We start from the raw sequence: 14,036 nt of genomic DNA on the forward strand, positions 1-14,036 counted from the left end.
CCGCCCGGCTCGCGCCCTCGCAGCTTCCCTTCCTGCCGCCGGAGCCCGCGCCGCGCCCAGACTGCCGAGAGAGCCGCCGCCGCCGCACCGCGCTCCGCAGCCCGCCCGCCGACGCCATGGTAGGCACCGCGCGCCGCCGCAGGGGCCCTTGGCTTCTCCGTCTCCCGCCTCCGCCTTCATCCCTGGGGGAAAAAGGGGGGAGGGGGGCGGCGGTACCGCCCGCCGCATCCCGGCCGGCGCTCTGGCTGGCGGCGCCGCTCTGCCTGGCAATATCGTGCCCCCTTTTTCTTCTCCTTCCCTTTCTCCCGGTCCTTCCCGTTCGCCTTTGAACTTGACGCGGCGGATCCGTTCTCCTCCCTTCCCCCCCGCCCCCATCCCGCCATGAGGCGACGGAAGGTTACTCCCACCCCGCCTTGAAGCGATGGAACTGTCCTCCTTTCCTCCCCCCGTCGTAAAGTAGTGGTACGCTCCGCGTCGCACACAGGCGCTGGGGGCGGGCGCGTCCATTCGGCCCCGGGAGGGGGGGGTTGGTGAGGAGCGAGGGCGCGGCGGGAAAGGGCCGCGGCGGGGCGGGGGGGGGGGCTGTTCGCGGCGCCTCCCCGCGCCGCAGGGCGCGGCCGGCAGGGGACGGGGGGCGGCGGCCCGGCCGCTCCCCGCGAGGGGCTGGCTGCGAGGGGGTAGCAGCCTCGCTGGAAGGCACCGGGCGGTGCTAGTGGGAGCCCGCCCTGCCCCCGAGGCCGGGGGCTGCCCCGCTCGGGTGGAAGCGCGGCCGCCGCCTCGGTCCCGCCGGGAGCCATCTTCCCACGGCCCGGGGGTTCGGGCCTGGCCTAGAAACCGGCGGCGGCTCCGGGGCCAGCACGGGCCTTCCCAGCGCCCCCCGCCGCCGGGCCCGGCCGGAGCCCGCAGCGCTGGTGGCGGACAAAAGGGGGAAGCGGAACTCGCGGAGGGGAATCGGTGATTGTAAAAAAACAGGGTGTCGCAGCGGCCGCTCGAGAAAGCTGAAATTTTGAGGTAGTTGCTGCAAGGACTTGAGGGTTTTTTTTTCTGTTTTGCTTCTCCGCACAGTGCTGAAAACATTCATCCAAGGCATAACGCTGGAAGGAAAGGAACAAAAAAGTATTAAGCATTGGCACTGATTTGCTTGTGTTTCGTGGTCTTAAAAAAAACCCAAAAGTGTTATGGCTCTCCTTGCATAAATGCGGCAGAATAGACCAAACACATGTTCAGTTTCATTCTATTTGCTTTGCCCATGCTCGGAATTTGCATCCTCGTTTAAATCGGGAGACAGAGGTTGGCAAATTTGCCTCAATTATTAGCTCATGCAGTTTTAACTGCTGCCCTGTTTTTGCTTGACTCATGCACAAGCACTTGTCCAGCAACACGCACTTGCCTGGGTTATTTACCTGTAGAGGTGTTAAATATTGAGGCTTTCCCTTAGTATTTACTGGTAGTTCATTGAACATGTGGTATATCCGGGAAATAAATTTTTGGTCCGTAGGGCTAGCAGACAGGATGTACTGCTAATGTCCCTACTTTCTCCAACACCCAAGTTGGAGCGTCTGTGGCTGGTCTGCAGCATGGAGCAGAGCTGATGGGAGTTGCAGATGAAGCTGCTAAAAAGTCTGATGAGACTCACAGCTCTTGTTGAAAGGAGGCTTGTCTCAACAAGCCAGCTACCACCTCTGCAGTATGCAAACCTAGTTAAGTGTGACTACTCAGTGTGTCAGGCTTCATCTTGCTTTGGAACCAGGGAATTCCCAAGTCAGTCAAAACTACTATTTCTCATAGTGATCTCCTTTTTGCAACAGGGTTTAGGTTGGCTTTTTTGAAAGGCTGCAAATGAACTTGGTTTTAGGCAGAGTGGAGGCCTTTTGGCAAAGTACAGTAGTGCCAGCGGGAGGGCATCCTTTGGTATCAAAAGCGCTTGGATTTTGAGCTTTTGTGTCTTGCCACAATGTTCAGTTTCTTTGCTGCTGGATTAAATGAGTCCAAGGTCTTTGGAGTACCGTGCAAATGATTTTTCTTGGTTGTTAGTCAGTGCTATTCCCAGATCTGTGTAATTACAAGGTACATATGCCTCATATACAAGATAACAGCCTCATAACAATTGGTGCTGTTGATGTCTGGCATGTTCCTACTGGTCTTGGCAGAATCACTATCAAGAGGCTCCTGCTGGGTACAAGGGCTGACCTAAGCAATCCCATGTGAGAGAGCCTGAATACAACCAGGACTTGCTTGTGAAGCTGTTCTCAGCCCTTTCCTCACCTGGTTTTTCAGTATTCCCAGCAGTCTCCTCGGGAGAGGAGGATCCCTCAGTAATAAATATCAGGGATGCCCAGAGCTGGCCTTCAGAACCTGATTTTGAGGGTGACATTTAAGCTTTAGGTTGCTATAGGTGCCTAGAGGGCCACAAAAAAAAAATTCTTGTAGGCGTTTGGGCTCTTAACAGCTGATTTATGTGCTGAATGTGTTTCTGAGAAGTTTTGGTTTTCTGCAAGAAATTGCTGTTACACACCAGCTTCCACCTGTATTACCTTAAAAACTTACATTTCAACACAGGAATGGGTGCTGCTTAAAACTTCTGCCCTGCTACTCGTGGCCACTGCAGTTCCTGTTTTTTAGTACTGTTGCTGGGATTGCCTTTTGTGGGTATTGCTTGTTCTGCCTACCTTGATAATTGAATTGGGAGTGAACTTCATGGTGGCTTAGAGAAGGGGATAATTTCTTCTTCGGCTGAAAGCTGAAGAAAACCTTCAGGAATTCAAATGATAGGGTTTTTTGTTTGTTTGTTTGGTTTTTTTTTAATAATTGCTTTTCTACTCATCTCTCCTTGTCTTGTCAATAACCTTTCTTACTGTCGGGGTGGAAAAAATTAAAGCTGAATAGAGTTTTGATTCTTTCCCTCACACCTTCTGCCTGCCAAAAGAGACCAACTAATGCAAAATGAAAACTTGATTCTAGCTGGCAAGATCTTTCTACAAGTGATACGCAGATGTCTCTATACTTCTTGCTGGTTTATGGTGTGCAAATAATGGCCTCTTATACAACAGCAGTAAAAGGCTGTTAGTTCTGTTTCCTGTCAGCCTTCAGATCCAAGTTGAAACCTTGGCCTTTCAGATGTACAGGCTGTCCCCTGTAAATGGAGGTGGGTCTCTGTCTAGCTGTAGGTAAGCAGGGAATGTGGTCTCTTCCAGACTCCTGAAGTCACCGGTGTTCCCACACTGTTGCTGGTCTCTGGGATGAAGTTAAAGTAGCTGCTCGTTGCATTTCCTCCTTGCGTTGCTGTCTTTCCTGCTCAGTAAAGTGGGGATGTTAACATTTTTAACATCAGATGTGTTTTCCTGAGTGCTCACTCAGTATTTAATATCTTTATAGTTTTGACCACCTACATTTTCAGTTGGCTTGTCGGCCTTAGGTGACACCTTTCCAGAGGTCCAATTTGGCAAAACTTTCTTTCAGCCAGGCCTCTGCTAAGTGCTCCCACAACTACCTTGGTTTAGTTTTCCCCTCAAGTTGCTGGTGATGGCCCAGGACATTCCAGTGTGTGGCAGTGCAGGGATCAGCTCTGTCCCTGAAGGGTGCTGTCCCAGACCAATTGGGTGGAAATAGGTTTAATTGAAAAAGTATTTATTGCAGAGATGTACTGTGACACATTAGTGAGTCAGAAGGAAATGCCACATGGCTCCACAGGCAGCTCTGGCAGTGGTAGGGAATTTCAGAGGTAGATAGGAGGGAGGATAAGCCAGGCATGGGGGAAACAGGGTTTGCTGAAGAAACTAACAAACAAATACATGCCAGTAATGTGACCAGCAAACATGGGAGCACAGTGTTCTCAAATCTGCCCTTGCAGTTAAACAAGGCGTGTTTTAATACATTCTTGGTGTCAGATCCTGGAAAAAAATGATGATGCTTTTCCAAGAAGCAAAAGTTTCCACTTGAGTAGCTGTGGATAGTTCACCCTGATGTGTACAATGTTTGTGCGTGGTTCCCAGATAAAACAAGTCAAGAACTGCATCTTGGAATGTCTCTGGAGATAATGCATGCACGGGCACCACTAATGGAGAGTTCTTCGGCCCTAATCGGAGGAGGGAAAACCAACAGTCTGAAATTCTCAAGACTTAAACTCAAATTTAGTCCTTCAAACTTGTCTCGAGGCAAAAACTAAGTCATTAGTTTAAGGTCTTAGCTGTCTTAGAGTTGAGGAAAACAAAGACTCTTCTTAGGTAAATTATTTTAAGTATTTAAGAGAAATACTGGTGCTCACAGTATTCACTTCCTAACAAAAGAGAAGTTGAATTTCATTGTGTCAGAATTGTGTTTTAGTGCAGGCTCACTACGAATCCAGTTTAGCAGGTGTCTGGCATGTCTCTCACTCCTGAAATGGCTTTTCTGTATGTGGGCTTTTCTTGAGAAAGCTTTGGATTATTCTTCAGTCTTCTCCATTTTAGATTAAATTTCAGTTTGGCTACTTGGCAATGGAGACAAAATGTTGGGAGCTCTTAGTGGAGACAGCTGGGCTCTCTCTTTGGGCTGCTGGAGGGAGGGCATTGTGCTCTCCCAAGACTTGTGCAGAGCTTTGCACTTGAGGCAAGAGCGAGGCTCTGTGAACAAGAGCTGCTGTGTTCCTGCAGTGCCTGCTGACAAGGCAGTGAAGGCAGCCCTTGCCTCAGGTGCCTGCAGCAGGCTGTGTGAGATCCAGGGGGGACACTGCCAGAAGTGCCTTGGGATCATGGGTGAGGGGCTCAGCCCCCAGCACGTGCTGTGTCTGCAGCAGCTGCATGGACGTGCTGCAGGACAACTCACTTGTGCTGATTGCCTCAGAGAAACTTGCTCTGTCTCTTCTTTCCCGAATGTCTCCCTGAGTGTGCTGTCCTGGCATCGTTTTCCCATGTGGTAATTAGGTGGCTTACCTGCTTGCTGCTGCTTTGCTGCGATTAAGGGTCTGTCCCCTACAGTGAAATATCACCAGCTGGCTGATGGTCATGGCTCCCACAAGTGCCTGCAGTATGTGCTGCTCACTGAAGCAACTCCCGTGTGCCAGTCCGGAGCTGGCTAACTGCTTCCATGTTGGGAAAGGAATAGGACCAGGCTGGCTGCTGGAGCTCTACAGTGTTCAAGCCACAATGCACAAAATAATAACCAATGTGCTGCATTGACTCCTCTGAGCAGAGCCATATCTGACTAACAAGTGTTTATCATTACTGGGTGGGTGGAGGCTTCTCACCAGCTCTTCTTCTGGACAAGGCAGCAGGGATGAGGTTAAAATGTTGCTTAAGGACACATATTTAGAGTCTGGAATTTCTCCTTGTTCCAGTGCTCTTAGAAGTCATCCTGTTGCTGTTCTACACAGAGTGGTTGCAGCCACCTTAAAACAAAAGCTGCCTGGGGTTTGAGTTTTTTCCTTTTTAAGTATGTTTGTGAAGCCATTTGTGGCTGCTACAGGCCCAGGGTTGAAGAGGGAGCCCTGCAGTTATGACAGTAGATGCTCTTTTCAGAGGGAATTCGTTTGTTGCACTGTCTCATCTCAGCCCATACTGTAACACAGCTATAGGGTGTTCTCAGATGGAACAAATCTACATTGTCCCTGGCAACACAATGGCTGCTAATGTCAGCTTGTGTGATGAATCCAGGGGTTGTACAGCAGCTGTGAAAAGGAGTAGCACCAGCTACTAACAGCCTTTTGCTTTGGAAAGCTAAAAAATCCAGTTGTCACTATTGTCCCTTCAGCTGCTGGTCAGTCCCAGTTATCAGCTGAAGTTTTACAGTGAATTTTGAGTTTCCAGACTAAATACTTTCAACATTTTTAGAATCTGAACTGACTTGCCAGCAGTGCTCAGATTCTTTTTAAAGAAACAACTTGTCTTCTGACTTGGAGACATGTTTCTGGCTGTGTAGTAGCACAAGCAAATGCACATGACTGCACAGTTTGCATCAACCTGCAGCTCTATTGCTGCTACTTCTGGCTCTAAGCTGAGCATTAACCTGTGCTTTCAAAGTTAATGTGACTTGGTGCAAGGGAATTATTTGTTGTAATGTTTGAGCAATACTCAAGAATTGACAAAGGTAGAGGTAGATGACATGTACTGCTTTTTCATTATAAATAGCCTCATTTCCATGCCAGTTCAGACTTTCTGTGCATTTTCTAAGAACCTTGAGGGGCTTCGTGACTAAAACTCAGGTCTTGCCACCCATTGCCAGCTACTGAGGTACCATTAGTTAGAAAATAAACCTCGGGGAGGAAAAGGTTTCTCTTGAATTCACTGTAGATTTGTCTTTAGTGAATGATGAAATAGCTGTCGTTCTTTCACTGTTTGCTTTATTAGGTTAACTTTGTGTTATTCAGAGTCTTCCCAAAAAGGCTCTTGCCCACACCAAACACTGGGACAGGAGGAGAAAGACCTTTATTCCTCATTAGCTCTCAGTCACACTCTGATAAAGTACAGTGTCTCTGTATGGAGGAGGTGACTGGAATGAGTCACTTTGAGTCCATGTTTGCACTGTAGCTTGAATTTATCCTGAAATAGGCTTTCTCCATGTACTTTCCTCACCTTATTGGTGATATGCAGAAGGATGGCTGCCTGCCACACAGCTGAGGCATGGTGACTGAATTGATGTTCTCCCGTCCCAAAGTAAATGTAAGCAATTCTGCATAGGTTACCACTTCCAGACTGACCATGCATTGTAAATGTTGAGGGAGGACCCCTTGTATTTAGGTAAACCCTGAGAAAGTACTGCTCTCCACCCTAAAGAAAAGCTGGCTCAGATTGCTGATGTATGAGATTGTCCTGGTTTTCTGTGACCAGCACTTGGGAGCTCTGGATACCAAACTCCATAGTAATAGATTCTGCCAGCTGTGCCACCTCTCCTCACTGGGTTAGCTGGCTATGCCAGCCACTCAGTTACAGGAGGAGGGATTTTGGTAGAAAGAGGAGGATCTGGGTTTATCTGAGGTCCTCTGTGGTAGGCACTAATCAACACTTTAAAAAACCCCACACATTAAAGGAGGTGTCCATTCCATAACTATATTTCAAGGACAGCCTGAGCACTGAGCAGGTCCCCTGCACCTCTGTCCCTCTGGTTTTGCAGCTGAACTCTGCTGTTCCTTAAAAATGCAAAAGAAATCACTTGAGCTCACATCTGGGGCTGAAGATAAGTTTAAAAAAATTAAGAATAGCCTTTAGCTTTTTTGAGTGGTGTATCTCACCTGCTGCTGTACCCGACTGTTGGTACTGCTGACTGTGCTCATAGCAGTGAGGTGTCGTGGTTTACACAGAGGGAGGAAAGCAGTTTTCCTTCTAATAGATGGATATGAGTAATGTCATTTGAATTTGGGAGACAAAAAAGCAGTGAGGGAGGAAGCAGGATTCTAAAGGAATCTCATTGTTTATACTCTGTGTAGCGTTTTGAACAGATAGAGTTGTTCAGTACTGGACAGGCTTCAATTTGGTCTTTACTGCTCTGGCCATGATGTCCTTCCAGCAGTGCCTGCTGGCTTCCCACATTTGCAGTATTCACTCTTGCACAGCTGCTTTTAAACTTGGTGCAGTCTGACAACAAAACTCATATGTAAATGCTTCTACTTCCCACTTTTTTTTTCCTGTCTCATTCCCAGAAAAGCATCAGACTGAAAATGCAGTTCAGCCTTTTGTCATTCTTGCTAGGTCTTGTCCTCTTTATGCTGTGCAGCTGCCTTTACATCAGATTGATAATGCTGCATGTGCACCTCTTGTTCCAGCTTACACAGGGGAATACGATACCACTCACTACAGTTTCCCAGCTGACTCCAAGGTGGGGGAGAAATGTTGGGCAGGGTTGAGCTTGCTTTAAAAACTGCTGGAATTGGTGCTGAGAAGAGACTTTAACTGTTAAGACTTGCAAATTCTCTGTTTGAAATACTGAATTCGGAGCAACCTCCCAAAGTTGGTTTGTTCAGCTAAAAACTACCATCGCAATCCCAGTACCCCACTACATTTTCCTTGATATCTAAACTAAGTCCATGTGACAAGTATGGAATTTGGCCAGCTTTACCTCTGTTCCTAAAGCTGCTAGCAAGCATGCTGGAAATGGCTGGGAAACTTTGCAAGAAGATCCTTATGGGCTTGTCCAGCCAGCCTGAAAAGGGGAAGAAAATTAAGCTGCTGTAATGCCAAAGAATCTGCCACAACTGAATCTCAAAGAACAAGGGGTTGGCATGCCTGTAAAACTCCCCCAAAAAAAATGTTCCGGTGTAAGTGGGATTGTGACTTCCTTAGAATAGTTTTTGGTTTGGCAGCTGGCTGTGGGCAGCAGCGAGACTCCAGATTCGTTGCTTGGCTTTGGTAAAGAGGGACTGCAACCTTTTCTGATGAGACTCTCATGCCACAAGTGACTGTTGCAAAAATCTATTGTTTTCTAGCCTTGGATTTAAGGCAGTGCCATAATGTAGCTGGGAAAATTAGGGGTGGAAGGCCTGAAGGTGTTTGCTGTGGTCTTTGCAGGCCTCCGGAGTACAAGTGGCCGATGAGGTGTGCCGTATCTTCTACGACATGAAAGTGCGGAAGTGTTCCACGCCGGAGGAAATCAAGAAGAGGAAGAAGGCTGTCATCTTCTGCCTCAGTCCGGACAAAAAGTGCATTATTGTGGAGGAAGGTAAAGAGATTCTGGTGGGAGATGTCGGAGTGACAGTCACCGACCCTTTCAAGCACTTTGTGCAGATGCTTCCTGAGAAAGATTGCCGCTATGCCTTGTATGATGCAAGCTTCGAGACCAAGGAATCCAAAAAAGAAGAGCTGATGTTTTTCTTGTGGTAAGCCACCTTCCCAACTCTCTCATTCCTAACATGCAGTCCAGGCTCTGTGGGTGAGGTCTCAGCATTTGTATTGCCCAGGCTGGGAAAATGGCAGGCTTAAAGTGAGCTGGGCAGCCTGATGCCTGTATTCTGGAGCCATGAGATGTTCCACTTGTCTATGGTGGGTAAGATCCTGCTTCTGTCTGGGGTGGATATTCAGTGTCACTGATGTCACTGTCTGTGGTGTCTCCCCCTAGGGCACCCGAACAAGCACCTCTCAAAAGTAAGATGATCTACGCAAGCTCCAAGGATGCAATCAAAAAGAAGTTTCAAGGTATGTAATACAACTAATGCTCCTAACTCTGCTGTGTCCCTGGAGTACACAGCAAGGCTTAATTAGTTTCGATTTTGGAGGTTTTTTTTGTTGTTGTTGTTTTGATATACTAGTGAGAAGTGAAGTATCATGTGACAGAGCTAAAATGAGCTCTGGCACAAATTTACATTATCTGACCAAATTTCAGAGGCACTAGGACAGTGCTCAGGACAAGAGCAGGTTTTGCAATGTGTGATGGACAATATGAGCAGCACATCTGCTCCATACAGGCTAGAAACCCTAGGATTCGTAACACAGCACTGGATTTTGTGCAGAGGTGCCTCAGTGGCAGAGCACTTTCATCCCTGTGTCTGTTAAAATGCAGTCTCATAAATTTCCTATGCTGTAAGTCAGTCTGGCTGATAGCCAGGTAGCACTCTTCAGCTCCTCAGGCTGCACTGGGCCAAAATCTTGCACTGTGCAAGACTGACAAGATCTTTGTGCAGCAGTGCCAGCTTTCACAGGATGGCTTGCCCAGGGACTGGAATTGCCATGGGAATGTGTTGTGTGCTGCACATGTGGAAATTGAGAAAAAGAAATCCTAAGGAAATTCTGCTTTTCACCATATTAGGCAGACATGGGTTGGGCTCCCCAGCCTTAAAAAGGAAAAAGAAAGCACTGTTGGTTGAGTAGCCCAGCTCTCAGTCTCTGCCTCTCAGGTTTGCAGTGTGATGCTCTCAGCCACCTCTGCAGAGGCGGCAGGAGCCGAATGAGCCCTCTCCGTGTGCTTGCCTGGAGCTCCCTCCCCTGCTGTATCCAGGGCAGCACAAGAAATGAGGGATTTGCTCTAAGAGCCTGCCATGAAAGGCCAACAGCCTGAGCACTGAGCTAGTGACAAATTTCTCCCTTCGTGTCCCTTCAGTGACATTTGGTGTGCAGCCAGGTGTCTCCTGGGATGTGTCAGGGAAAAGCCATCAAATTCTCTAAGCTAAGGCAGGACTTGTCTGCTTGAGTGACTGGATTGCTTCTTCTAATATTACTACCAGGTATGTTTCTTTGATTGCTTACCAGCATGTGAAATACTGCATTATTGAGTGTTTTGCCTCTGTTTTTTAGGCATAAAGCATGAATGCCAAGCAAATGGGCCAGAGGACCTGAACCGAGCTTGCATTGCTGAGAAGCTAGGAGGCTCCCTAGTCGTAGCTTTTGAAGGAAGTCCCGTGTAGATGTCATACAGTGCCACAACTCTACAAGCATTCCATGTTTTAATAGATCAGTTATATAAAGCAAACATTCTAGGCAAGGGTTTCACTAACAGTAGGGAAGCTGTCTTGTAGAATAAAGTAGATTTTGGAGATGTAGCTCGTATGTACAAATGACCCTAAATAAATCAAATTAAGGATTTATCTTGGTGTATTAATATTTGCATTGGTTGTCCAGCCCAGTACTGTCCCCAATGGATTAACACTAAAGGTCTCCAAAAATTTGAGTAGTGTATCATGAAAGGTGGAGAGGCGAGAACGATCTGGTTCCTGTTTTTGCTTTTCTGAATAGTATCAAGCAAAATTCAAAAACTTTCCCCTGTAGCCATTAAGACAAAACTTAAAACCTGTAGTTGAACTTCAGCTAAAGCAACCTGTTAGCACCAAAACTGGGTTAAATTCTTAGTGCTTGCAGTTGCAGAGCTGTACTAAAAAAGCCTAATTATGCAGCTAGACATAAAACAGACACATACTTTTTCTGGAGAAGTAGTCCTAATCCACTCTCTTATGAACTCACACTGCAGTAGTAATATTTAAAGGTTCACTTGTTCTGTAGGTTCAATTTTCTTGTTATGAAGTGTCTTGAGGTCTCTTTCCTCCTGAGTGATTCTACAGAAATTGCTTTTACTGTTGATACAGTTTAATTTAGGACTACTTTTCTCTAATATACACCGACTAATGGATCACATGCTTCTGAGGCTTTTATAAATACATATTCTTATATCAGAGCTCTCCAGTTGCAGGTAGTAAAATGAAAAGGAACCACAACTTTAAAAATGGTATTTTCAGCCCCAGTCTTTGGTCACTTGGTCCATTTGTCCATAATTACTATTGATTTAACTTAGTAGAACCAATCAGCCTGACTAATATGGCTTGATCTGGGCTTTTTGTCTGTTAGCTTCTTTAATTCTGTAGAAATGCATGGAAATATCACCTACTAGAAAGTCTGACCTGAAATGCCTTTTGTATGGGGGGTAGAAAACATTCCTGTGCCAGCTACAGAGATCTTTAAAGCTTCCATGTTTCATCAGTGGTTGATTAAAGCTGTTTCCTTTGTGTAATGTGTACATGGGAGTTGCATAGAGTTTTCTTGTATGTCTGTAGAGAAAAAGAAAAAAAAAAAAAAACCCAAAACCCTTAGCCTCCAGTGCATTACTGTGATATGTTCTGTGCGTGCCAAATTTGAACAGCCTAAATAAATGGGCTTTCCCTCCCCTGGGTCAGTGACTGATTGCTCTCCAACCTCGGGATCAGGCCTCCCTGCTCTGCTCTGGGGAGCGGGAATGGGAAACAGGCTGCAAGGAAGAGCTGGTGAAGCTGGAGGGATCTGGGGGGAAGGCAGGTTTGGCTCTGCAGTGCGTTCCCCTTTTGGCTCTGCATGCCCCTGCTTGCTGCAGGCTTCAGCTCACAAACAGCACCTGTCTGTGCCTTTAGGCTTTGGGCCCAAATTCCCATTGGCTGGGGGCCGTCCTGGGAACCATGTCCCTGTTTGCAGTCTGAGCAGCAGGAGCCCAGCCATGTGTTGGTTGTTCTGCCCTGCTTTCCCCGTGAGGACTGAGGGGGCTTTCTCTGGCCAGGCCCATGGAGCCCAGGCAGTCACAGGATGGCCCTTCCTCCCTGAGCTGTTCCCAGCTGTGTGGGGACAGAAAGCTGCAGTGTCCCCTCTGCTCTGGCAGGGCAGTGCCCTCTGTGCTGCTGTGTCTGGGGGCCAGGGCAATAATGGGCCATTACCTAAATGAGCATGTGCCTCTCTGGCCAGGCTGTGTGGTTAAAGCCCTTCATTAAAGACAGGCAGTGACTGACCGCTCTGACTTGGCATCCATGTGGGTCACAGGGCTGGGAGCACAAGGTTTCTGATGCAAAGGGACCCATTGGAGTGCAGCTTCCTGATTCTGAGCAAAGCAAACTGGCCTGGATTCTGCTGGGGCTTCTAGCCTGTCTTTCAGTCAACTGGGGCCTCACCCCCAAGTGTGTAATGCTCTTATGAACAGCTCCTCCTTGCCCAGGTGTCTGCAGTACTGATCTCTGTCCAAAGTCCAGGTGGAGATAAGGAAACCAGTGTGACACACTGGGAGTGGTGCTGCCTGACAAACAAGGCAACTCCTAGCCAAGATCCAGCTGATAGCTGGTGCCTCCAGGCTGCAGGCATCTCTTTATCTAGCCCAGGTGATGCTGTGGTCACTTCTGCCTGAGGTTTCCTTCCTTGGTCAGAAAATGGAGCAGGAGACACTGCAAAAGAGGAAGGATGTCAGACCTGTAAGGTAGGAGGGCATTTTCCACAATGTGAAAGCCCTTGGATTAGGGACTTGGGTTCAAAGTCCCAGAATCTTAATCCTAGAACTGAGTGATAAGAGGTGACACTTTGGGCCTTGGTTGGGTGTGGTGCTATAGTTTCAGCCAACTGGAGAGCTTTTAGGATCCTCACTAAAAGTCCCAAAGTGTATTGATCTTTGTTCTCCAGAACTAACAGTAACTTAATCCTCAGAGCTACAGTGCTGTGGGCTTAGACACATTGTGGGGTTTGCTGGCCAAACTTCCCCTCCCAGGGTTATTTTTCCTGCTTTTTGTGGGGATGAAGCTCTTGTGACTGTTTTAAAGTTTTCTCCCAGACCTAAAAAGGCAAGACAAGCAGGGAGAGACAGCGTGATGAATGCTTTCTATAACTTGGCTGTTTGCTGGTGGGAGAAATCACTTCCTAACAGGGGCACATGAAGAAAAAGGTGAAGGAGCGAGGCAGCTCAGTCACACAAGCTCAGCAGGACTCGCTCAGGTAGTGTGAACATTTTGAAGTACACATGCAGGCAATGGTTTCCCAAGCCATTTTTGTCTATTTGGCCTGTGAGAAGATGAGAACAGGAAATGGAGACTGATAATTCAGGCCTAAGTGTAAACAGCAGGCAGTGTAAATGTAATTTACAAGGAGGGCTAAATTGAGTGTCTTCAGCTGTGCCTTGATAAGCCCAAGTACCCAGGCTGAAAGGTAATTCCAGGCATGGCCGAATCAGCAGAAGGATCCAGTCAGTGTTCTTATTCCAAGTCACTCCAGCTGAGCAACTTCTTGATCTTTATCAATAAAGGTACCTGCCTGCAGTGCTGGGGCTGCTCTGAGTCATGGGCTGACAAGCACAGTCTCTCCTGGGTGGCTGTCCTGTAGGAAAGGAGGCGACTGGGTGCGCACATGGCAAAATCCCACCAGCTGTGGGGAAAGCAGGGGCTGGCCAGGCCTCAGCTCTGTGTGCTCTTGGGCAAGGCGTGGCTTTCTCCTGGCCCTTCAGGATATCCTTCCCCTTCCATCAAGGTGCCAAGGGAATTAAAACATGGCAACAGTACCATTCCGCATGTAAAAAAGCCTGATAAATGTCTTTCCCCAAAAAGAATTATTTTATTTCAGCTTTGCTTCACAAGAACAGTCCTCTCTCTTCCTAAAACAGCCGGCTCAGTGTTGTGTGCCAGAAGGGCATCGTGTGCCCTGGGCCTGGGGACATTGGACCTGCTCTGGGGCAGCCTCTGGAGCCCCACTGGAGCCAACCTGCTCTGTGGTGCACTTGGAACACTGGCTGCCCTTCCTGCACTGTGCTTCTTCTGTGGGCAGGCCTGGGTATCTGAGCTCACAATAAAGGAAAGAATTGTTGCAAAAGCAGAAAACTGCAAAACCAAAGGAACTGCGTCACTTCCCGGCACCTGCGGCTGCCGG

At 47.8% G+C, this 14,036-nt stretch overlaps 1 protein-coding gene across 1 annotated transcript; it reads left to right on the forward strand.

The window, feature by feature from the left end:
• The first annotated feature begins 69 nt into the window (after nucleotides 1-69).
• DSTN (destrin, actin depolymerizing factor) lies at nucleotides 70-10,483 on the forward strand. Its single transcript, NM_001245705.2, is given in 4 exon segments — nucleotides 70-119; nucleotides 8,478-8,785; nucleotides 9,025-9,101; nucleotides 10,197-10,483. Coding segments are annotated over 4 exon segments (498 nt in total). The 5' UTR covers nucleotides 70-116; the 3' UTR covers nucleotides 10,307-10,483.
• The last annotated feature ends 3,553 nt before the right edge of the window (nucleotides 10,484-14,036 follow it).

This window comes from Taeniopygia guttata, chromosome 3 (genome assembly GCF_048771995.1).
Source record: "Taeniopygia guttata chromosome 3, bTaeGut7.mat, whole genome shotgun sequence".
Taxonomy (NCBI): Eukaryota; Metazoa; Chordata; class Aves; order Passeriformes; family Estrildidae; genus Taeniopygia; species Taeniopygia guttata.